Source organism: Haliotis rufescens, unplaced genomic scaffold, assembly GCF_023055435.1.
Source record: "Haliotis rufescens isolate VD_foot unplaced genomic scaffold, xgHalRufe1.0.p SCAF_4, whole genome shotgun sequence".
Classification (NCBI taxonomy): domain Eukaryota; kingdom Metazoa; phylum Mollusca; class Gastropoda; order Lepetellida; family Haliotidae; genus Haliotis; species Haliotis rufescens.
In genome coordinates this window covers 55,617,259-55,641,925 of record NW_025964112.1, presented here as the reverse complement: position 1 = coordinate 55,641,925, position 24,667 = coordinate 55,617,259, and the positions used below count along the sequence as shown (strand labels likewise).

Below are 24,667 nucleotides of genomic sequence, written 5' to 3'. Positions count from 1 at the left end.
TAGACGACTGGGCCATCCGTGCCCCCAATACTCATATTGAAATACGAACATCGAAATCGATTATCCAAAGACATATTTTTCAACTATTCAATGTCAATAGTGATTTGAAAACCCTTTGAATTTTCCCTGTGCTTCTTTGCATCATATGCACATGCAGTCATCTGGAGTGACATGGATTGTTCTTGTTCCAACGACCACCTGTGTGGTCCAGTGGATAGAGCGTCTGCCCGGAGAGAGGAAGGTCGGTGGTTCAATCCCCGTCCGCGTCATACCTAGAGATGTTGCAAGATTGTACTTGGCGCTCGGCATTAAAGGGACATGACAAGGACTGGTCGGCTCGGAGTCAGTATGATGTGTCTGATTTAGGCCAACAAGACGTTAAACCCTATTTCACCTTGCTCAACATTTCACAGGTTTCGGTGATGTCCAGTTGCAGCCATACGGGTGAATTTCCAGAATAGACATAGAAGTTCGGGATACATAAAAAAAAAAGAAGGGTTGTCACCGTTTTTTTCAAGTAATATATATTTTGTATACATGCATATATCGGTTATTGATGGAAGGTAAGATTGGAACATCCTTAAGTCGTTTCATTGTTTCGACGGACCTCTTAATTAAATATCGCTTTTTGAGCAGTACATTTGTTTACACAGTTCTGCTAAATATTGACACCTACTTCACTACCAGTTCAACCTCACTCAATACCATACGAAGACCTTATGGCAGAAACACTACCACACGCCAAGAACCTAAAGGTGTAGTTTATAAAACTGACTGACAATCCGACGTAGGTGAAACATCCCGTCCCATCAACACAAGCTTCAAAGAGCACAAGACTTCAACCATCAAATCAGACAGTAAATCAGCCATCTCGGACCATATCCGCAACTGCCCCTATCCCAACAGCAATTGGGAAAACGGTCAAATCCTCTCCAACAACCTCCATGACTTCACTAAACGAAAACTAACAGAATCAGTACACATTCGCCACCACAAGCCATCAATCAGCTGCGATCAAGGCTATTTCATCCCATCCGCCTACTATGAACTCATTGAGCAATAATCGCCCCACCAATGTACACTTAATCCTGTTCAAGTTGCTTCCGGTCTTATTGGCTTTCCCATCATGGGTTCTCTGCCCATCATGTTACAGTGTTGTCCTACTGATGTCAAGACTTAACTTACTCATGTTAATGTCGCTCTTGAATTCAATTGTTACTGTTAATTCTTCACCTACTATACCATGTTCATTAAAATGTACCATGTTCACAAGGGGGCACGGGAGGCGCCGCGATTCGCTGTGCAGAGTTGCGTCCCTTGGGCTCGAGACCCGTGAAGATCCGGGGCAGAATAGGTCTTCAGCAACCCATGCTTGCCATAAAAGGCGACTATGCTTGTCGTAAAAGGCGACTAACGGGATCGGGTGGTCAGGCTCGCTGACTTGGTTGATGCAGGTTATCGATCCCAATTGCGTGGATCGATGCTCGTGATATCAATCACTGGATTGTTTGGTCGAGACTCGATTATTTTACAGACCGCCGTCATATAGCTGGACTATTGCTGAGTGCGGCGTTAAACAACAAACACAAAACACGCCCTCGGGCTCCTCAGAAACCTATGGTTGTTGGTTTGAATCCCGGTTCGCCCCGATTATGTTTCTAGGTTTGTCAGCACCATACCCGTGCTCGTGGGTTTCGCCGAAGTGGTAAACGTCTGCGACCTGTATCACTTCGGGCTTTCCTCCCACATTAAGCTGACACGCCGCGATATAACTTGAATACTGTTAAAAGCGGCGTTAAACCCAACTCACTCACTACCATGTTCATTATTCAACGGCATAAGGATCTTTACCGAACGTCGCCTTTGAAGTTGTTATCCATAAATTGTGTCCAGTTTGTCATGGTACTGTTAAAACGCGCATTATTACGTGTAGAGTGCTGGTAATAATCATATATAAATACCATATGTGTGCATCGACATAACTCGCCCTGTATTAATTCTTACTAGTATTTAATTATTGGAGGTTAACACTTCTAGTAATATGTCTGTAGGCGTTTATTATCAATCCTTAGATATAAAGGTTATGTATTAGCGGATCGGTCTTATGTTAATATGATTCAGATGAAAATTTCTATGTACCACGTCAGCGATATCCACACTGAGGATATTCTTACAAACGTATTTTGCCTTATTAAATATTCTCTTAGATAAGCTTGCAAAGTTTCATCCATGTAACATCAGTAGTTTAAAAAAAACAAAACTTGTACCCCTTGAAGACACTTATCACTAAGTTAAAAAAGTATTAAAGAGTTACGCTCCGGAAATGAACACCACCCTTATAGAACCTAAGTCCAACTGGTTGCAATGGAAACGTTAAAAATAAAAATTCTAAAATTCCTAAATAGCAAAAGGCACCAGTTCAGTATGTGTCTGGTAAACATGCAAAGTTTTGTTAGAAAGTATTGAATTGGCTTTGAGTTACGCTCCGGAAATGAACACCACCCTTATAGAACCTAAGTCCAACTTGTTGCCATGGAAACGTAAAAATAAGAAAAATAAAAATTCCTAAAAAGCAAAAGGCACCAGTTAAGTATGTGCCTGGTAGACATGCAAAGTTTCGTAGAGAAATATTGAACGGTTTCTGAGTTATGCTCCGGAAACGATTTCGGGATGCATTCATACACGGACGGACGGACGGACGGACGGAACCCATTTTAACATCCCCCGCCAACTTCGTTGGGGCGGGGGATGATAAGGGTCTGGGTGAGACTTGTATCCCATCGCTTGTGGTACCTTTTTGCGAACACCTGGTGTCATCACTATTTGATTCATAAACACATGCTTTAAGCAGAGCTTTCTTATGATTATGGAAATGGTATCGTTTTTTATTATAGTGAGTGAGTGAGTTAATATTTAACGTCACAGAGGCAATATTGCAGCCATATCGTGACGAGTTTTTATTATAGACCACTGACCAAATATGGCAATTGCCATGTGTTACAATATCTGTTATTACAATTCAACAAAAGGAATTTGAAATTTACTATTATGCTCTGGAAGGCACGTATTTCAAGAAGAAAACAATCTAAATAATATATACATTAAGAATGCAATATTTGTTTGTTTGTTTGTTTGTTGTTTAAAGCCGCACTCATCAATATTTCAGCTGTATGACGGCGGTCTGTAAATAAACGAGTCTGGACAAGACAATCCAGTGATTGACATTATGAGCATCGTTCCACGCAATTGGGATACGATGACATGCATTAACCAAGTCAGCGAGCCCGACCATCCGATCCCGTTAGTCGTCTCTTACGACAAGCATAGTCACCTTTTACGGCAAGCATGGGTTGCTGAAGACCTATTCTACCCCGGATCTTCACGGGTCAAATGCAATATTAATTACATTTACTGTTTTGATCAAATATATGTAATATGTAACACATAAAATCACCTTCCTCCTTATATAGTGGAGAACTAAAATGTTATCGGTTTATGTTAGGCTATACAAATCGATTCCACCATGCTCACAGCTCGTTAATTTGAATCTTCATGGCAAATATGACCCAAGGCGAGGTCCACAAAGCCCACACATTGAAGCTGTCAGGGCAGAATAAAGCAAATGCATAATGAAGAGACACCATTTTTCATCATTTCCCAACTAATAACAATATCAGATGAAGTCTCTAATTTCAGAATATGACTTTTTACATCGACACATGACAGATTACTCGTTCGAGAGTTTTTTCTTGTGATAGAAATTAATAAAAGGCCATTGAGCGTTACAGGCAAAACGACCTTCAGCTAGCTCATTAAAATATGGTTATTCACATGTGGGAAAGAAAGGGAGAATATGGGTGATAACCGCATCAATTAACGTCCTTTGAAGAATTTGATTGGGAGGTTTGAAGAAAGCTGGACAAAAAAACGGATCACCCTATTGCAATGACGTCACAATGCTTTATTATAACATCTGTGGACGTTCACACACTGCATTTGGAATGAAACGCTCTCCCTTCTTCTCCACAGGAAGATGTGATTTAAACATATTTGTTTCCTCGAGAACGGACTGGTTCGAGCAACAAGCCAACGAGACTTATGTAAACGTTGCAACAATGTACAGAAAATAAAAGTACAGAAACATATTATTAACAATGAATGATATTAATATAAACAAAAATGCTCATAATTAACGATTGTTCTTCCCACATATGGACCGATTAAAAGACTACTGTAAACGTGACATAAATAATCCACAGCGACGCAAGCAAACTTTCCGATCTTCCCAAATGGATTCAGGAAGTGACGCCTATTAATGACGACAACCGCATTGATCTCGTCGCTGTTTATTTGTTTATTGATTAACGCCGCACTCGGCAATATACCAGCTATATGACGTCCGTCTGTAAATAATCGCGTATGGACCAGACAATCCATTGATTGACATCAAATAAATATATATATGTTTTGGAAGTAATAAGAATTTTTCAACTTTTGGTAATTCTTTCAAGTGTTGGTAATAAAAACCTTTTGAATGAATCGATCTTTGAGAATTCTTTCAACTTTTGAGACCAGCCATAACGTTGAGCAAATAGATGGGTTGATGCATATTTCTGACAATTTGATATCATTTAGAAAGTGTTTGACTGTTTCTCTCCATTTACACGATGTTTCATTTACACCATAAATTAGTATCATTCACAAATATAAAATTTTATATAGAGAATCTGGCCCTCGTGTCTTTTGATATCAAATATATCAACACGAGTTGATAAAAGTGGGAAAACTCCGAGGCTTATTTATCATCCAGCAACATTCTTCCAACCTTTTCAGTTTGTAGACAGTAATAAGCAGTGTCTTTAGTGTAAAAAGTACTGCTAACAGCTTCAGTAGCAGAGCCATTAGTGATGTCATTTGATTGTGACGTCATGTAACCAATGACGTCACAATGGTCTGCAAAGCATTGTGATGCAATTTCATTGCAGCGATATCTACAGTGTAGATACTGTTTCGGAACAGTAGCGAAGGATTGGTATTACTATCACATCAACAGCTTTCAATAGACAATCTAATGGTAGGTTAACGTTTCTTGCTCTTTTTGTTAAACAGTACATTGCTATTGTCGCGTTTGCTGTTTCTGATTTAATACAAAACACAAACTTTCTATTTCTGTGAAGATCAATACCTAGGTATGTATAATTATATATAACCTTTCCCCCAAATTAAAATACAGTAAAGTATGGTTATAACGAACTCAACGGGACTACTAATTTGAGTTCGTTATAACCGTAGTTCGTTATAAGCATATATACAGCATAAGTACAGCAAATAGTCGGGACCAAAAAAGTAAGTTCGTTATAATCCGTTAGTTCGTTATAACCGTGTTCACATCCTTTATTTGCTAAATAAGGTTCAAGATCATTTAAAAATATTGAAAACAGTATTAATGATATTTTTTCGCCCTGTCTGACCCCTGTTTGAAAAGGGAAATATTCCTATTCTGCATTATTTGATTGCACCATTGAGCTTGTATAACTGTACATATTTTAACTAATGTTTAATCGGCCCTCAATTCCAGTGTTTTGCATTTTCGACCACAGGCCTACTATTCATACAGTGTCAAATGCCTTTGTAAAATCTATGCACGCACAATAAAGCAAATCTTTGTTTAAAGGTTCGAAATGTGCATTAATGACTGGATAACGAATTTATTATTCGTAGTTTGGAATTGTTTCCCACCTGCGCTGGAGTGGCATGGCATCGAATTATTTCGTTAAACGCTCATTCAGGATACTGGTGAAAAAGAAAGCCACGCTTGCCTCGGGAAGATGAAGAATGGTGATATTTGTGTTTTATTCGGTATGTTATACAATATAAAGACCATACATGTAATTGGGTTACATTTATGTAATATAAAGAACAGATAGAAACAGAGATACCCTTTTCTTGATCAAGGCTGCGTTTGCTCATAATAGTCCCATGGATATGTTTAAGTAATATGTAGGTGATTGACAAACATCCCCCGGGAGATGCATTTCACACCCCGAGTTAACAAAGAACGAGTTGCATGTGCTAAAGGAACACATTTCACGTGCATCATGCGTTGATGACTCGCAGTTTCCTCACAGCTGAACATACAGTTCCTGAATATTGTTGTACTCAAAACCTGGAAGAATACGTCTTCAGCAACCTATGCTTGCCGTAGAAGGTGACTATGCTTGTCGTTAGAGGCGACTATGCTTGTCGTAAGAGGTGACTAACCGGATCGGATGGTCAGGCTCGCTGACTTGGTTGATGCATGTCATCGTATCCCAATTGCGTAGATCGATGCTCATGATGTCAATCACTGGAATGTCTGGTCCAGTCTCGATTATTAACAGACCGCCGTCATTTAGCTAGAATATTGCTGAGTGCGGCAACCAAATCAAAACCTGTCCTGTCTATTTCTCTCGAAACCCTCCAGTGTGCGCTTCGAGCAGGTCATCGTGCATGGAAATTAGAGCGTTATGAATGTAAATTTATTACCCACTCCTGTTTAAACAATCATGAAATAACTGCCGGTCCACGAGGATGGGCAAAGTTGGAGTGTTGTAATTGAATTAAAATTTCATATGACGTTATTTGATTGATTGTGACTACGGAATGTGATGGCAACGCGTCAGACACACTGTGATGACCCAGTGTTGGCCCTCTGTTGGCTGTTGAACAGTTCTCGACAGGACTTGCCACGGAGTTTCACGCATCCAATAAGTCTACAGGTGCTTGACGCATTTGCTGATTAGCTGAACGTTGCGTGCCTCTAGTCGAACAACTATGAACCTTTTGATCAAGGCACTATTTAAAGACATGCAGGACAATGACGCCAAGTGCCCACGGGTTTGATGTGCTGGTGTTGCCTTTCTTCTTGCTTCGTGGGTCAACTGTTGTCCTGTGTTGTAACGCGACAGGGACCCATCAACCGACGTCGGACCGTCCACCGGCGACAGCAACATCATCGACTCCATCCTGACACCCTTCCGACACACGACGGCGGGCACTGGCCCCTGCAAACAGCAAGATTGTGTGTGAGATGTGTAATTGCATGTCTCCAGTACTTAGGCTGACATAAGAGTGGCTGTTTCCTTTGTGCCAAATAACACCTGACAGATGGTTGTTTGAAACTACTTTGTCAACATTTTGTACACGACAGTTGCAATTTATTCTCTCAAATCAATATGTGGTGGGTGGTCTTATTTCTCATCCCAACAATCAAATGTGGTCGACGAATGTAGCTCTTAGTTCTAAGGTGCACGAATGGCCCAATGGCGTAGTATAAGGTGTGGTCGCGTTCAAGATGTTTTAACTTACACATGTGGTGTGTTGTGGTGTGTTGTGGTGTGGTGTGGTGTGGTGTGGTGTGGTGTGTGTGTGGCGTGATGTGGTGTGTGTGGCGTGGCGTGGCCTGGCGTGGCGTGGTGTGGCGTGTCGTGTGGTGGTGTGGTGGTGTAGCATGTTGTGGTGTGGTGTGGTGGTGTGGTGTGGTGTGGTGTGGTGTGGTGTGGTGTGGTGTGGTGTGGCGTGGCGTGGCGTGGCGTGGCGTGGCGTGGCGTGGCGTGGCGTGGTGTGTCGTGCCGTGTGGTGGTGTGGTGGTGTGGCGTGTTGTCGTGTAATAACAAGGGCCTGATGATGGTGGGCCTAGATAGGGAGGATTTAATCCCCTGTACCAAACGTATATCACCCAGTTAGGGCTAACCCCCGAAGCTGGCTATCACTGGGTTACAGAACGAAATGAAGAAAATTCATCCTTTCAACTCGATTTTTCTGTACCCTTTGACACTAATGCGATTGACAAGACCTCTCTTTCGAAATGTCACGCTTGCATCCCAAGTACGTCTGACTCCCCGTTGTTCTCGGTGCCTTAGGTTTGGTACCTCCCAATCTGTTGACTGGCATTGGGAGAGTACCCGGGTTTGCTTCCAGGAATGCAGCCCTTCTGACAATCTGGGTAATGCAGAAGGCCGCAGTGTTGGGGAGTCTTGACATTCTCCGAAAAGTTCTGGACGGGTTTGACTAGGCAGCACTTACTGGGAGTAATCCCATTCGCTGTCTGGGCTGCGTGTAGAGGGGGCAAGGGCCCTGAGCTGATGATGAGCCTAACCAGCCTGACTGTGCCAGGATCACCCAAACCCTCTTTGCTGCATTTATTTATTTTAATCTGTAAATTAATAATATCAATACAAGTACGTGATAAATAACATCGAAGAGAAAGATCCTGTCAAAATAACAGCGAATGGTCTGGAATCATGTTTGTCTGGTTTGTTTACATATCACCGTCGCATGTCAACAAATGCTGATGATTTATGCAAATTGTGGCGGATGATCCCGGCAGAGCAGGGCATGATTACCCTTTTCGCGAACACCTGGTGTTACCTAGCACGATTTTCATGTGGTCATTTGTAGTCTTCAATCTGCATGTATTGTTCTAGATTCTAGTGTCAAATATATGCTCATAAAGGGTCTCGTCACGCCGAAGACCAGGGTTTGATTCCCCACATGGTAACAAATGTGTACCCATTTCTGATGTCCCCTGCTGTGATATTGCTGGAATATTGCTAAAAGCGGCGTAAACCCATACTCACTCACTCACTCTCTCGTTAAGTGTATTCTTTGCATCAGCTAAAGCTGCACAACATAGCAACAGGAAAAAGTATTAATATACTTGTATATATAGTCTGGAAGTTAATTTAAGGTACCGACATTTACTACAATATCTGAAAAATTATTGGACTACAGTCAAAGTTGGTATGGGATTATTAAACAGTCATACATAACTGGATATTACATTTAAAGACAATCGGTGCATGAATAAAAAATCTGTCTATTTAGCTATCACTATATTCCATCAACAACCAGACCTGTTCGTCACGGGTGGAACGAGCATTCATTGTAACAGCCATCTGCATAATGCTACCCCTGCGTCACAGGGCCATATGACACGGTTGAACCAATCAACTCAACTCGAAAGGTTGCACGGGAATCACGCACGCACGAATACGGTGTAGGTCCAATAGTTTTTCAGATATTGTAGTAAACGTCGGTACCTTAAATTAACTTCCAGACTATAATTGTCCCGATATACCAGATGGCTGTACATGCTGCGCTAGTTAGGCTTAAACCTACTATTTTCCAAAACAGATTTCACAGATTATCAATCGCATCCAAAAAGGAATTTAAGATAAAGACGGAAACTGATTTAAAGATGACAGTTTGATGTACATCATGTTTTCACGTGACATTAATGCTAACAACAAAATGAAACACGCACGTAACACTGTATCCAATTACCCCAGTAAATGACGCCATGTCGAGGCCTAACTATGTCTTTTGTCTATGGGATTACTGGAATCCTCAGAACGTGTAACGAAGATAATTTCTCCTGATCCCCAATGCAGCGTTACACAACCACCTTCACAAGACAGCTAGATTAATGAAACCGATGCTACGCGTCTCCCACCGTTGGATTGTTAGTTCAGATTATACTGCCTAACGATGTATTGTTATCATGGAAGGGTGACAAATAAAAGAACTAAATCAATCAACGATATACATAAACGAACATAACAAACAAAGCAGGGAGGCTATTAATTTGAGTTAAGTGACTTGTTACAATTTATGAAAGAAGGCAATGTCAAGAATTTTCTATATATATGTAATCTGATTTTTTTTCTGTTTTATAATCAACTGGATCAATACACGTAGGTCCTGATGGCTAAGATACGAGTGAACGAACAACGTACATTCTTGTCTAGAAATGAAACACATATTAATGTTACTGTTGTATTTCAATTTGTCATAGCTGTTTACTTTCAGTTCGCCCTGGAGACATCTAGCTAGTGTTTAGGTTAGGTTAGGCCAGATCCACAAAGTGTTCTCAGCGCTATATGAGCTCTGTAAACATCAACCCAACTTTATGACAAAAACCCTCATCCATTGTAAACCTGTTTCACATACACACAGTACACACGTTGTATACCCCATAGTCTTACAATGCGACAGTCACATATATACAGTACACACATTGTAGGCCTCATAGTCTTATAATACTAGTCACATACACACAGTGCACACATTGTATACCCCATAGTCTTACAGTTATTACAGTCACATAGATACAGGGCACGCGTTGTAGGCATCATAGTCTGACAATACTACAGTCACATATACACAGTGCACACATTGTATATCTCATAGTCCTACAATACTACAGTTACATACACACAGTACACACATTGTATACCCGATATTCTTACAATACTACAGTCACATACACACAGTCCACACATTGTACACCTCATAGTCTTACAAAACTTCAGTCACATACACACAGTACACACATTGTATTGCCCATAGTCTTACAACACTACAGTCACACACAAACAGTGCACACATTGTATATCTCATAGTCTTACAATACTACAGTCACATACACACAGTGCACAAATTGTATACCTCATAGTCTTACAATACTACAGTCACATACAAACAGTGCACATATTTTATACCCCATAGTCTTACAATACTACAGTCACACACTGTACGCACATTGTATACCCCACAGTCTTACAGTTATTACAGTCACATACACACAGTGCACACATTGTATACCCCCCAGTCTTACAATACTACAGTCACATACACACAGTGCACACATTGTATACCCCACAGTCTTACAATACTACAGTCACATACACACAGTGCACACATTGTATACCCCCCAGTCTTACAATACTACAGTCACGTACACACAGTGCACACATTGTATACCCCACAGTCTTACAATACTACAGTCACATACACACAGTGCACACAATGGATATCCCACAGTCTTACAATACTACAGTCACATACATGCGGTGCACAAAATGTATACCCCACAGTCTTACAATACTACAGTCACATACACACAGTGCACACAATGTATACCCCATAGTCGTACAACACTACAGTTACATACACACAGTGCACACATTCTATACCCCATAGTTGTACAATACTACAGTCACACACACACATGTACACACACACACACACACACACACACACACACACACACACACACACACACACACACACACACACACACACACACACACACATTGTATACCCCATAGTCTTACAATACTACAGTCACATACACACAGTCCACACATTGTAAACCTCATAGTCTTACAATACTACAGTCACATACACACAGTGCACACATTGTATACCCCATACTCTTACAATACTACAGTCTCATACACACAGTACACACATTGTATACCCCATAGTCTTACAATACTACAGTCACATACACACAGTCCACACATTGTACACCTCATAGTCTTACAATACTACAGTCTCATACACACAGTACACACATTGTATATCCCATAGTCTTACAATACTACAGTCACATACACACAGTCCACACATTGTATACCCCATAGTCTTACAACACTACAGTCACATACACACAGTCCACACATTGTACACCTCATAGTCTTACAATACTACAGTCACATACACACAGTACACACATTGTATACCCGATATTCTTAAAATACTACAGTCACATACACACAGTCCACACATTGTACACCTCATAGTCTTAAAATACTACAGTCATATACACACAGTACACACATTGTATACCCGATATTCTTAAAATACTACAGTCATATACACACAGTACACACATTGTATTGCCCATAGTCTTACAATAGTACAGTTACACACTGTACACACATTGTAGGCCTCATAGTGTTATAATACTACAGTCACATACACACAGTGCACACATTGTATACCCCAAGGTCTTACAATACTACAGTCACACACACACAGTACACACACTGAATACCCCATAGTCTGACAATACTACAGTCACACACACACAGTGCACACATTGTTTACCCCATAGTCTTACAATGCCACAGTCACATACACACAGTGCACACATTGTATACCCCATAGTCGTAGAATACTACAGTCACATACACACAGTGCACACATTGTATACCCCACAGTCTTACAATACTACAGTCACACACACACACACACACACACACACACACACACACACACACACACACACACACACACACACACACACACACACACACACACACACACACACACACACACACACACACACACACACACACACACACACACACACACACACACACACACACACACAAATTGTATATCTCATAGTCTTACAATACTACAATCACATACACACAGTGGACAGATTGAATACCCCACAGGGTTACAATACTACAATCACATACACACAGTGCACAGATTGTATACCCCACAGTCTTACAATACTACAGTCACATATACACAGTACACACATTGTAAACCTCATAGTTTTACAATACTACAGTCATATACACACAGTACACACATTGTATACCCGATATTCTTACAATACTACAGTCACATACACACAGTCCACACATTGTATACCCCATAGTCTTACAACACTAGAGTCACATACACACAGTCCACACATTGTACACCTCATAGTCTTACAATACTACAGTCACATACACACAGTACACACATTGTATTGCCCATAGTCTTACAATAGTACAGTGACACACTGTACACACATTGTATACCCCACAGTCTCACAGTTATTATAGTCACACACACACACAGTGCAGACATTGTATACCCCATAGTCTGACAATACTGCAGTTACATATACACAGTGCACACATTGTTTACCCTAAAGACATACAATACTACAGTCACACACACAGTGCACACATTGTATACCCCATAGTCTTACAAGATGATAGCCACATATACACAGTGCACACATTGTTTACCCTAAAGACATACAACACTACTGTCACACACACAGTGCACAGATTGTACACCTCATAGTCTTACAAGATTACAGTCACATACACACAATGGACGCACTGTACACCCTATAGAAGTACAATACTAAAGTCACACACACACACACACAGCACACATTGTATACCCCGTCTTACAATACGGGGGCAGTGGGGTAGCCTTGTCGGTAAAGCTCGCTCACTCACTGACTCACTGACTCACTGACTCACTGACTCACTGACTCACTGACTGACTGACTGACTCACTCGCTCACTCACTCACTCACTCACTCACTCACTCACTCACTCACTCACTCACTCACTCACTCATGTTTGGAAAGCAAGTCATTCTATTCTAATTTAGTCATGGTATTATACCACCGCAAGAATGCATTGCACCGATTCTCAGTCCCTTAACCGTATTATTTTCACTTTCGTCAATCCTGTGATGATGTAGCTCTAAATGAAGCAAGTCTAGATTTTTCCTAGGTTCTGAATTTCCCATCTCACTGGGGCTCTTTTCCAATTTTAATGTAGTTGTTTGTTTCCATCAAAATTATAGAGTTTCAGAGATAAAGAGTTGAGCTGGTCATCAGTGTGTGTGAATCAATATGGACAGATTGACGAGGCCAAGTCCGAGTTATTTTATGAACGCTTCATGAACTTCACGTTACAAATGAATCGTGTGAATAGTATATATAAACAAAATATCTTCTGAGACTACGGGGTTATGAGAGAGCAAAATATGTATATCCACAAAGTAAAACTAACTGGTTTGTTACGGAGTGTCTTGAAGTGATGTTTTGCTTTGAATATTCATAATTATTATGTAACCTCTGCTGTGGTTGTGTATGCAACGTGCGTACTTACCGAAGCGGCACTTATATACACCTGTTGTAGTTTTTATTCACAGTGTATGACTGAAGAAGTGACTTTGTCAGTGTTTGTTTGTTGTTTAACAACGCACTCAGCAATATTCCAGCTATATGACCGCGGTCTGTAAATTATCGAGTCCGGATAAGACAATTCAGTGATTGATGTCATGAGCAACGATCCACGCAATTGGGATACGATGACATGCATCAACCAAGTCATCGAGCCTGACCTTCCGATCCCGTTCGTCGCCTTTTACGGCAAGTATGTGTTGCTGAAGACCTACTGGGATCTTCACGAGTAGTCGGTGACTGAAGTTGTAACGCCGCTTTGAACAGTTAACCTGTTATATCACGGCGTGTCAGCTTAATCTGGGAGGAAAGCCCGAAGAGATGTAGGTCTCAGACTTTTACCACTTCGGTGAAACCCACGAGCACGGGTATGGCGCAGACAGACTTAGACACATAATGGGGCGAACCGGGCTTCGGCCCCACAATCATAGGTTTCTGGCGTGCCCAGGGGACGCAACTCTGCACAGCGAATACGGGCGTCTTAGACGACTGAGCCACCCATGCCTCCCAAGCTGCACTTTAATGCAACGCATTGTGGTCGTGCTTTACTACCTGTATTACTGAAGCGGTACTTATGTAGCGGCCATAACATTTCCGAGTCCCGTGATGGGATTCGAACCACGGACCTTCTGATCCGAGGTCGGACGCCTTGTCCACATGACCAAAGAGATAAACCCCGTCAGCAAGCTGACAAGGTAAGGATGTCATCTGTGGAATGACTCCACGCCCTGCTACACTGACACCTTACTACCCGTTTTGTATGAAGAGTTTAACCCACAATCTACACTCGGTGATTGAGTGAATGGTTTCACGCCACAGTCTTACTAAATGACACAATATTTAAATATTAGAGTATCGACTTGATAGAAACCGATGATTAAAAGCATGAGCAAAGAGCAACGTCATGGGGGAACGATGGCACACATATTAGCTAAATCACAGGTTTGACCAACGATCCCGCCTTTAAATTGGCTCTCATAATACACATGGGTTGCTGGGGACCGTAATCCACCCGGGACTACACTTGGGGTGGGATAATTATGTCGATTGGGGTACCTGGTCTTAATGTAATTCAGTTCCACCTTTGGCAACATCTCGTTTCACAGAGGTGTGTCCCCGAAAAGTCACGATTCACGCAGCTTATGATCCGTGTCAGGGGCACGGATGGCCAAGTCATCTAAGGCGCCGCGATTCGCTGTGCAGAGTTGCGTCCCTTGGGCATGCCAGAAACCTATGATTGTGGGTTCGAATCCCGGTTCGCCCCGATTATGCTTCTAGGTTTTTCAGCACCACACCCGTGCTCGTGGGTTTCACCGAAGTGGTAAACGTCCAAACCTGCATCACTTGGGGCTTTCCTCCCACATTAAGCTGACACGCCGTGGTATAACTGGAATACTGTTGAAAGCGGCGTTAAACCCAACTCACTCACTCAGTATGATCCGTGTCCGACAACTTCACAGCGATAAACGTCTACATCGTTTAGTTGTCTCTCAAGGCAAACATAACTTGCCGAGATCGCATACTCCAAGCATAGGTGTGAGTGAGTTTGGTTTTACTCCGCTTTTAGCACTAGTCCAGCAATATCACGGGGAGGAACACCAGGAATGGGCTTGACACATTGTACCCATGTCTGGAATCGAACCCGGTCTTCGGCGTGACGAGCGAACGTTTTAACCACTAGGCTACCCGACCTCCCCTCAAACATACACGTAAGTTAACACTGCTAGTTAGGAACTCGAACAAATATTTTTCTACAAAATCAAACCCTCAAGCAAATGTGTGAACGTTATGTTCTGGAAAGTGTGTTTGAAAACTAATCTTGTCATTTTATTACTATGTGTTATCGAGTTACCTGTCGAGGCATACTTACAATCGACACAGCGTCTGGCAGATATCAGGAATTAATGGCTTAGCGCTTGTAGTAGTCGTCGTTGTAGTGGTAGACGTAGTTGTAGTGGTTGTTGTTGTCGATGGGGTTGTCTCTGTTGATGTCACAGTGGCTACAGTCCTCCCTGAGGCTAATGCTTCCATGCCACCGAGCAGTTGTCTCAGAGGACCTTCTTCGGTCGTTCGTTTGGACGTTGTAGTAGAAAATTCATCCCGTTGAAAATTCTGTTTGGAAGATTGGGGTAATGAGTTGCTAGTAATATCCGTGAACTGGGTCTGACTCAGATCACCAGGCAGAGAACGAGGATGAATTCCACCAGCACCCTGAGCTAGGTAGCTACCGAACATGTCACTGGCTCGGAAGGGTATGCTGTTGGTGTGGTGTGACGGTTCGGTTGTCATGGAGCTCAGCGCTTTGGAAAGAATCGACAAGAGTGACTTATTACTTGAGCTCGTTGCGTCTGCTTTATGACTGACGCCTGAAAGTTCATTCAAGGCGGCGTTTAAGCCCAGCAGTGGTTCAGGAACTTGAGGAAGGCGACTTACATCTGTCTTCCTGCTGATGTGCAAACCATGGTTCCGATCCGCTGCAACATCAAAGCTTTGTGTCATTTCTGGTGCTCTGCTTGAATCAAACCGGTGTCCATAAGACCTACTCACAACTATGTAGTCAGGGGTAGGGAGCAATGAGCTTTGATCCAGAGTGCCGGACGTCGAACTGAAGACGGTTGGTGCTGTAAGTGAGTCAGATTGAAAATTAAGAGTCTTGACAGAGAGGTATTCCCCATCCAGGTCAAAGCTCTCTGTGTGCAGGTTACTCGGAAAAAGAGAAACCGATGGCCTGAAGTAGGGTTCAAAAGTGCGACGAGTGTCCCCTGGGAGATAGGTCGACCCACACTCTGAATCCTCACTGGTTGTCCCCGCTTGTATCGTATGTGTTGCTGTTGGAAATATGGACACAACGTTCGTGTTCATTCTGGTGCTTTGTGAAAGATGTGATAGCATTGGTGCTGAAGCAAGAATCGTCTTGGAACCTTGTATACCAGGCTGTGGTGACCCTGTGGACGTTTCTGTGACACTCCTTGACGGTTGTGGTGTTCGGGGGAGACTGTCAGCCATCATTGTGGTTGCGGACTGTGAGATGGACGAGGTGGTCGATTGTCCTGGAAGACTAGCTGATGATGTGGCTGACGTTGGGTGAGGATGGGGTTCAGGTTCTACCTGGGATGCTGTCCTGACTGTGCGGTGTATTGTCTTTGTAGGAGTTATTGTTAACCGTGTCTCAGAGGTTGTGGCGGTGCTAGACCACGTTTCCAGCTGTGCCACAATGGGTGTAGGACATCTTATCACGTTGTGATTGATGCTGGATGATGTGGCTGAAACTGATGTCGACACTGATGGTGTTTCTAGGGGACCTACATCTGTGGCTGATGATGATGGTTGTAACGAAGACATCATAGATGATGACGATGATGTATATATAAATATAGTTCTCACCGTATTGGGGAAATATATCTGACTCTGCTGAGAGGTATACATGAAGAGTGAAGACGGAGAAGGGGAGATAACTGTCGGTTGAATCGTCATTTCATCAGGCTGAATATGTCTGGGGTTAAACGGAAGGGGTGGGTAGATAACGGGCGCTCGTCTTGGTGTAAGTTTCCCAAGTAGGTCGTCCTCGTCTACCGTGAAGGATGATGGGACAGTCCTCGGTGAGGTCACGTGAATCAACGCAAAGGTCAGCAGGTGCACTAGGGATAGGCGCGTCATCTGTCAAGAACAAAATGAAATTATAGGCAAGGTTTTATTTGTGGCAAAATTAGCACTATCAATTTAAAGACTTTTGTATATATTATCCTAATTTTCACACTCTTTCTTTACAAAGAGCGTGTGTGTGATCATATGTGTATGTCAGACATTACTACAGAGAAGGTAATGAAAATCTAAAACGTACTTCCCCAAACCATTTTAATTTGTAACCCCATGCACTCTTTACCACCCTGCGGTATTATGTTACCATCCTAGCCTATCACTCATTTATGACGAACACACGCGCCATTCGTTCACTGGGGTCTTCCGTAAAAGTTCACACAGCAGCATAAATTGTGTCACTCGGTTTACAGATCCTCCGATCGTAAAAATGAGGAACTTGAAAGCTTTAGATTTAGATTAGCACTGTCGATCCCAACAATCACACATGGGAAAAAAAAAACAACACAAATAATGACCCAAGTTCCAAGCGCGTGAAATACTATTATTGGTTCCCCGGTACTTCAACCAGAGTATGTTTTTATTCTCGCTTAAACGCTAGAAAGTTTGAACATTCCTGTCGCATTTTACACAAATGCCTAATGAAATAAATAAAGCCACAAAACCCTTTCCATATTCAATAGAAACCTCTGCAAAAAGCAGAATCGATTGTACGATTGTACGATCACGAACATGAGTTTATGAATCACTATCAAATAGTAATGATACCAGGAATTCGCGAAAAGGTGTGCGTATCTTGCCCCACCAGTGAAACCGTCACAAACACATGTAAAGGCAAGTTAATTGTTTACCTAGAAAGAGACAGAACATGTGAATTGTTTCCTAATACCGACATAGAGACACTGAGGATTGAATTTAATGTTTATTAACAGTCCATGGTGCTTCTACTATCTACGGCATGATTGGCACCGTGGGTTTAATCGGTATTCTTTTATGAGTTGGGAAATAACTCGATTCTGATTGGTCAATCAGTGGCTATTAAATCACAATAAACCCACTATGATTGAAATAGATTGTTGGACGGCCGCATCACCGCGGAAGCTAATATTCACAAAATAGTACTTTTTTCAGTCTTGTCGGTAGGCATATTTATATAATTATATCTACAATTATAGGTCACAAAATGCAAAGTTGCGGTCCAATCCATGCTTATATGCTTGCAATGCCTGTCATATGTTCGAGTGAAGTATTACGGTGTAAACAAACTGTTTGAGCATATACAGCGCCATATTTTGTTTTAAGGGTGTTGTCGGTGAAAACGTAATTCACATCACAACCCACTCAAAACACTGGACTCAACCCATGCCGCTTCACTCAATAGAGTTCTCGTTTTAATTAGTCATGGTAGAAAGGAGGTAAACATACTGTGTTTTCAATGTAGAGCTAGGTTACTTAGGAACGTTCTGACGTTGGGAAGAAGCATATCTTCAGGGGCACGAGTCACTTGTTACCTGGGCATTAGGCATAAGCCGCATGGAATAGTCGGTATTGAAGCATGTTATTCATATACTGAAACTAGAATTAGGTCACCATGAATAGTCGATATCGAAGCATGGTATTCATACACTAAAACTAAAATTAAGTCGCCCGGAATAGTCGGTATTGAAGCATGGTATTCATATACTGAACCTAGAATTAGGTCACCATGAATAGTCGATATCGAAGCATGGTATTCATATACTGAAACTAGAATTAGGTCACCATGAATAGTCGATATCGAAGCATGGTATTCATACACTAAAACTAAAATTAAGTCGCCCGGAATAGTCGGTATTGAAGCATGGTATTCATACACTAAAACTAGAATTAAGCCACCTGGAATAGTTGGTATTGAAGCATGGTATTCATACACTAAAACTAGAATTAAGTCACCTGGAATAGTCAGTATTGAAGCATGGTATTCAGACACTAAAACTAGAATTAGGCCACCTGGAATAGTCGGTATATAAGCATGGTATTCATACACTAAAACTAGAATTAAGTCACCATGAATAGTCGGTATTGAAGCATGGAATTTATACACTAAAACTAAAACTAAGTCACTATGAATAGTCGGTATTGAAGCATGGTATTCATACACTAAAACTAGAACTAGGTCATCTGGAATAGTCGGTATTGAAGCATGGTATTCACACGCTGAAACTAGAATAATGTCACTTGGAATAGTCGGTATTGAAGCATGGTATTTTTACACTAAAACTAGAATTAAGTCAGCTGGAATAGTCGGCATTGAAGCATAGTATTTATACACTAAAACTAGAATTAAGTCAGCTGGAATAGTCGGTATTGAAGCATAGTATTTTTACACTAAAACTAGAATTAAGTCAGCTGGAATAGTCGGTATTGAAGCATAGTATGTTTACACTAAAACTAGAATTAAGTCACCTTGAATGGTCGGATTTGAAGCATGGGATTCATACAATAAAACTAGAATTAAGTCACCCGGAACAGTTGGTATTGAAGCATGGGATTCATACACTAAAACTAGAATTAAGTCACTCGGAATAGTCGGTATTGAAGCAGGATATTCCAAAACGTACAATTTAGAGTGAGTGGGTTGGATTTAACGCCACTTTGAACAGTATACCAGTTATATCGCGGCGTGTCAGCTTAATGTGGGAGGAAAGCCCGAAGTGATGCAGATCGCAGATGTTTACCACTTCGGTGAAATCCACGAGCACGGGTATGGTGCTGACAAACCCAGAAACATCCTGAGGACGAATCTGAGATTTAAAATCTTAATCGTAGGTTTCTGGCGTGCCCAAGGGAGGAATTGCGGCGCCTTAGACGACTGGGCCACCCGTTCCCCTACACGTACACGAGACATAAATAATCTGAAATAGTCTGTATTGAAGGAGGCTATTTCTACACGGACACTAGACATAAGTCTCCTGAAACAGTCGGTATTGATGGAGATATTTCTACACGTACACTAGACATTAGTCCCCCGGAACCCCGTTATGAGCCACTGAACCGGGATATTATCAAGTTTTCATAATAATATATTCCACAGGAGTGTTTCTGTTTCACTGTCAAATCATCTACAGGAAACTGTATTTGCATAAATGAGGACCTTTAAAGGTCAACACGGACGTTTTAACAGACTAATCAATATATCTCAAAATGCTTGAATCCGCATGTCAGTATAATGACAACCTACTACCAATACCATTTCCAACATCGACTATACCTGGTTTAAATCGAATCATGTCAACGTGATTCTATTAAGTTTGGTTTTGAGCAGAATAGATCACAACGTTCAGAATGTAGTTAGGCTAGGCAGAACAATCTGTTCTAGCACGGTAATATAATTACATGCGTATTGATATGAATATATGTACAATGACACGTTTAATCGCTCGACTATAGCTATGTTTTGTAACGTTCCACAGAGACAAATGTCAAGTTGTAATTACATTCCTCATTGTCTATTTCTGAGAGCAATATTTGTGTTAATAACACGATTGACGCGTTAATCTTTCAACCGTGTCTCTGACGATCTTTAACTTCTTGTCTTGCCGTCCAAATCTAACTTTCAACATCTCAAGGTTCTTTACGCGTTCCTTCTCCATGTTGTATAAACCAAGTCCATCTTAATTGTGACAACATGACACGTTCCTGCTTAAACGTTACACCAACATTGTCTGTCTCTCTTTCGATTCATCATTTCTAGGTTAACAACAAAAGCAATCTAATTAAAATCAGACCATTTACTGCAATTCGATACCTCTCTGTATGAATACCTGAGGACATCTTTGTAGGTGACTTCTACTCAGCCCATCGTTGCTTCTAAATTCTTGGTACACGTTAACGAAGCATACAGATAAGCACATTAATTTTTTGTATCTCGAAAACGAACACAATCGATAAGTTCCGATTGCAAAAGATAAAACCGCGCCGTATTATTGGTGTGCGTATTTTATATATGCAGGATAAATATGCATGTTCTTTTGCAAAAATCAAAATTTACGAATCGAGGTGGGAAGGAAATGAAGCGTTTAAGAAAGCTGACATATGACTGGCTCAAGAAACCACATGCTTCTTTAATCGGAATGTTAGCATCCGCCCAGGTTTCTGACACGACCTTCTATGGAGGTGGCATCAGAGCTTCGAGGTATAGATTTCACATTGATGAGGTTGACAACAAAAGCACAATGGGATCACACAAGGGAATAGCAATGTATTACAGAGACAACTCTCTAATACGTCTGTGTTGGTGGGTAGGGCAGAAGAGTGTGCACACATATACCTTGGACATAGCAATGTGTGTCAATTACACTGTTTGAATACGTGGGTTAATACAAGGCATGCACAATACACTACATGGAAACCTGGGAAACATTATGTATGATGTAATTCATGGCTGTTTCCCTGAGGCATATGGCATTTCTGAAATTATACAGGTTAATGTGTTCTGCGTGAATACCTGTGACTGCACTGCAAGATTACCTGAGACACACATTGTATGTTCGTTACACTGCAATAATACCTGGGACACAGTGTATGTTCACTACACTACAAGAATACCTGGGACACAGAGTATGTTCACTACATTACAAGAATACCTGGGACATGTTGTATGTTCACTACACTGCAGGAATACCTGGGACACGTTGTATGTTCACTACACTACAAGAATACCTGGGACATGTTGTATGTTCACTACACTACAAGAATACCTGGGACATGTTGTATGTTCACTACACTGCAAGAATACCTGGGACACGTTGTATGTTCACTACACTACAAGAATACCTGGGACATGTTGTATGTTCACTGCACTACAAGATTACCTGGGACACATTGTATGTTCACTACACTACAAGAATACCTGGGGCATGTTGTATGTTCACTACACTACAAGAATACCTGGGACATGTTGTATGTTCACTGCACTACAAGAATACCCGGGACACAGTGTATGTTCACTACACTACAAGAATACCTGGGACATGTTGTATGTTCACTGCACTGCAAGAATACCTGGGACACGTTGTATGTTCACTACACTACAAGAATACCTGGGACATGTTGTATGTTCACTGCACTACAAGATTACCTGGGACACATTGTATGTTCACTACACTACAAGAATACCTGGGGCATGTTGTATGTTCACTACACTACAAGAATACCTGGGACATGTTGTATGTTCACTGCACTACAAGAATACCTAGGACATGTTGTATGTTCACTACACTGCAAGATTACCCGGGACACAGTGTATGTTCACTACACTACAAGAATACCTGGGACATGTTGTATGTTCACTACATTACAAGAATACCTAGGACATGTTGTATGTTCACTACACTGCAAGATTACCCGGGACACAGTGTATGTTCACTGCACTACAAGAATACCTGGGACATGTTGTATGTTCACTACACTGCAAGAATACCTGGGACATGTTGTATGTTCACTGCACTACAAGAATACCTGGGACATGTTGTATGTTCACTACACTGCAAGAATACCTGGGACATGTTGTATGTTCACTACACTACAAGAATACCTAGGACATGTTGTATGTTCACTGCACTACAAGAATACCTGGGACATGTTGTATGTTCACTACACTGCAAGAATACCTGGGACATGTTGTATGTTCACTACACTGCAAGAATACCTGGGACATGTTGTATGTTCACTACACTGCAAGAATACCTGGGACATGTTGTATGTTCACTACACTGCAAGAATACCTGGGACATGTTGTATGTTCACTACACTACAAGAATACCTGGGACACACTGTATGTTCACTACACTGCAAGAATATCTGGGACACGTTGTGTGTTCACTACACTGCAAGAATACCTGGGACACATTGTATGTTCACTACACTGCAAGGATACCTGGGACACAGTGTATGTTCACTACACTACAAGAATACCCGGGACACAGTGTATGTTCACTACACTACAAGAATACCTGACACATACTGTATGTTCATTATACTTCAAGAATACCTGGGACACGTTGTATGTTCACTACACTACAAGAATACCCGGGACACAGTGTATGTTCACTAGACTACAAGAATACCTGACACATACTGTATGTTCATTATACTTCAAGAATACCTGGGACACGTTGTATGTTCACTACACTGCAAGAATACCTGGGACACAGTGTATGTTCATGATACTTCAAGAATACCTGGGACACAGTGTATGTTCATTACACTTCAAGAAGACCTGACACATATTGTATGTTTATGATGACACTGCAACTATACCTGAGACCCAACGTGTAAATATATAACACTGTAAGAAATCCCATGCACTTATTTCGAAAGGTGATTAGAATTTTATTCATGGCGGTATTGTATCATGCCGGCCATTTTACATGGACTGTCTGTCTCCAATCACAAACGCTCGACTCACGTCACAAGTAAGATCACACAGGTTATTCCTTGACAAGTTGTTTACTCGCATCTGACTGGATGAACTTGACGGATATATCTCCCACTCTATAGTTGACAGCTTATTGACAGTTTGGTGCATCCACGACTACCTTATCGCTTTACTTGTTTACACGACAGTTAGGATTACTTCGCTTTTTGACAATTGTGTCTTTTACTTTCAACAGAACATTTTTGTTTGTTTGGTGTTTAGCAATATTCCAGCTATATGACGGCGGTCTGTAAATAATCTAGTTTGGACCAGACAATCCAGTGATTGACATCATGAGCATCGATCCACGCAATTGGAATACGATGAAATACTTCAACCAAGTCAGCGAAACTTACCATTCAATCTCTTTAGCCGCCTCTAACGACAAGCACGGATTGCTGAAGACAGAACCTGTAGATGTATTATGCGTTTGCAGATATGATCAAACGTTTTGGTAGAATCCGTGAAAGTCAATGCTTTTATAACATGTTCCAGTTTTAGTGTTCCAGTGTTGCCAGGCATGATCGTGTTTTATAATCTATAATCATATTTCCCCACTCTCTAAGTAAGTCTAGAGCAGAAACAGAGTGATTAAACGTTTTATTTAGTTTTTCAGTGCCTACGGGTGACAGGCTATATGTCAACGATGATAATCACTCTGACGATGGTTCAATCTTCAAACGACTGCGTCTGCTATATTGAGATGTATGTACCGACGACAACCACGCAGCTTATCACATGTCGATGATACACCACACATAAATCCTTTTCTGTATGAATTACATTTATAAGCT

At 41.4% G+C, this 24,667-nt stretch overlaps 1 protein-coding gene across 5 annotated transcripts in view; it reads right to left on the bottom strand.

The window, feature by feature from the left end:
- Positions 1 to 6,293: 6,293 nt before the first annotated feature.
- LOC124114849 (mucin-5AC-like) overlaps positions 6,294 to 24,667 on the bottom strand; it is a 28,924-nt gene continuing 10,550 nt past the window's right edge. For all 5 annotated transcript variants that reach the window (XM_046475642.2, XM_048382556.1, XM_048382558.1 and 2 more), the window contains 2 exons: positions 15,690 to 17,476; positions 6,294 to 7,043 (listed from right to left, as the gene is read on the bottom strand). In XM_046475642.2, coding sequence (XP_046331598.2) covers positions 6,992 to 7,043; positions 15,690 to 17,476 — 1,839 coding nt within the window. In that variant the 3' untranslated portion in view covers positions 6,294 to 6,991. The remainder of the gene's footprint in view (positions 7,044 to 15,689; positions 17,477 to 24,667) is intronic.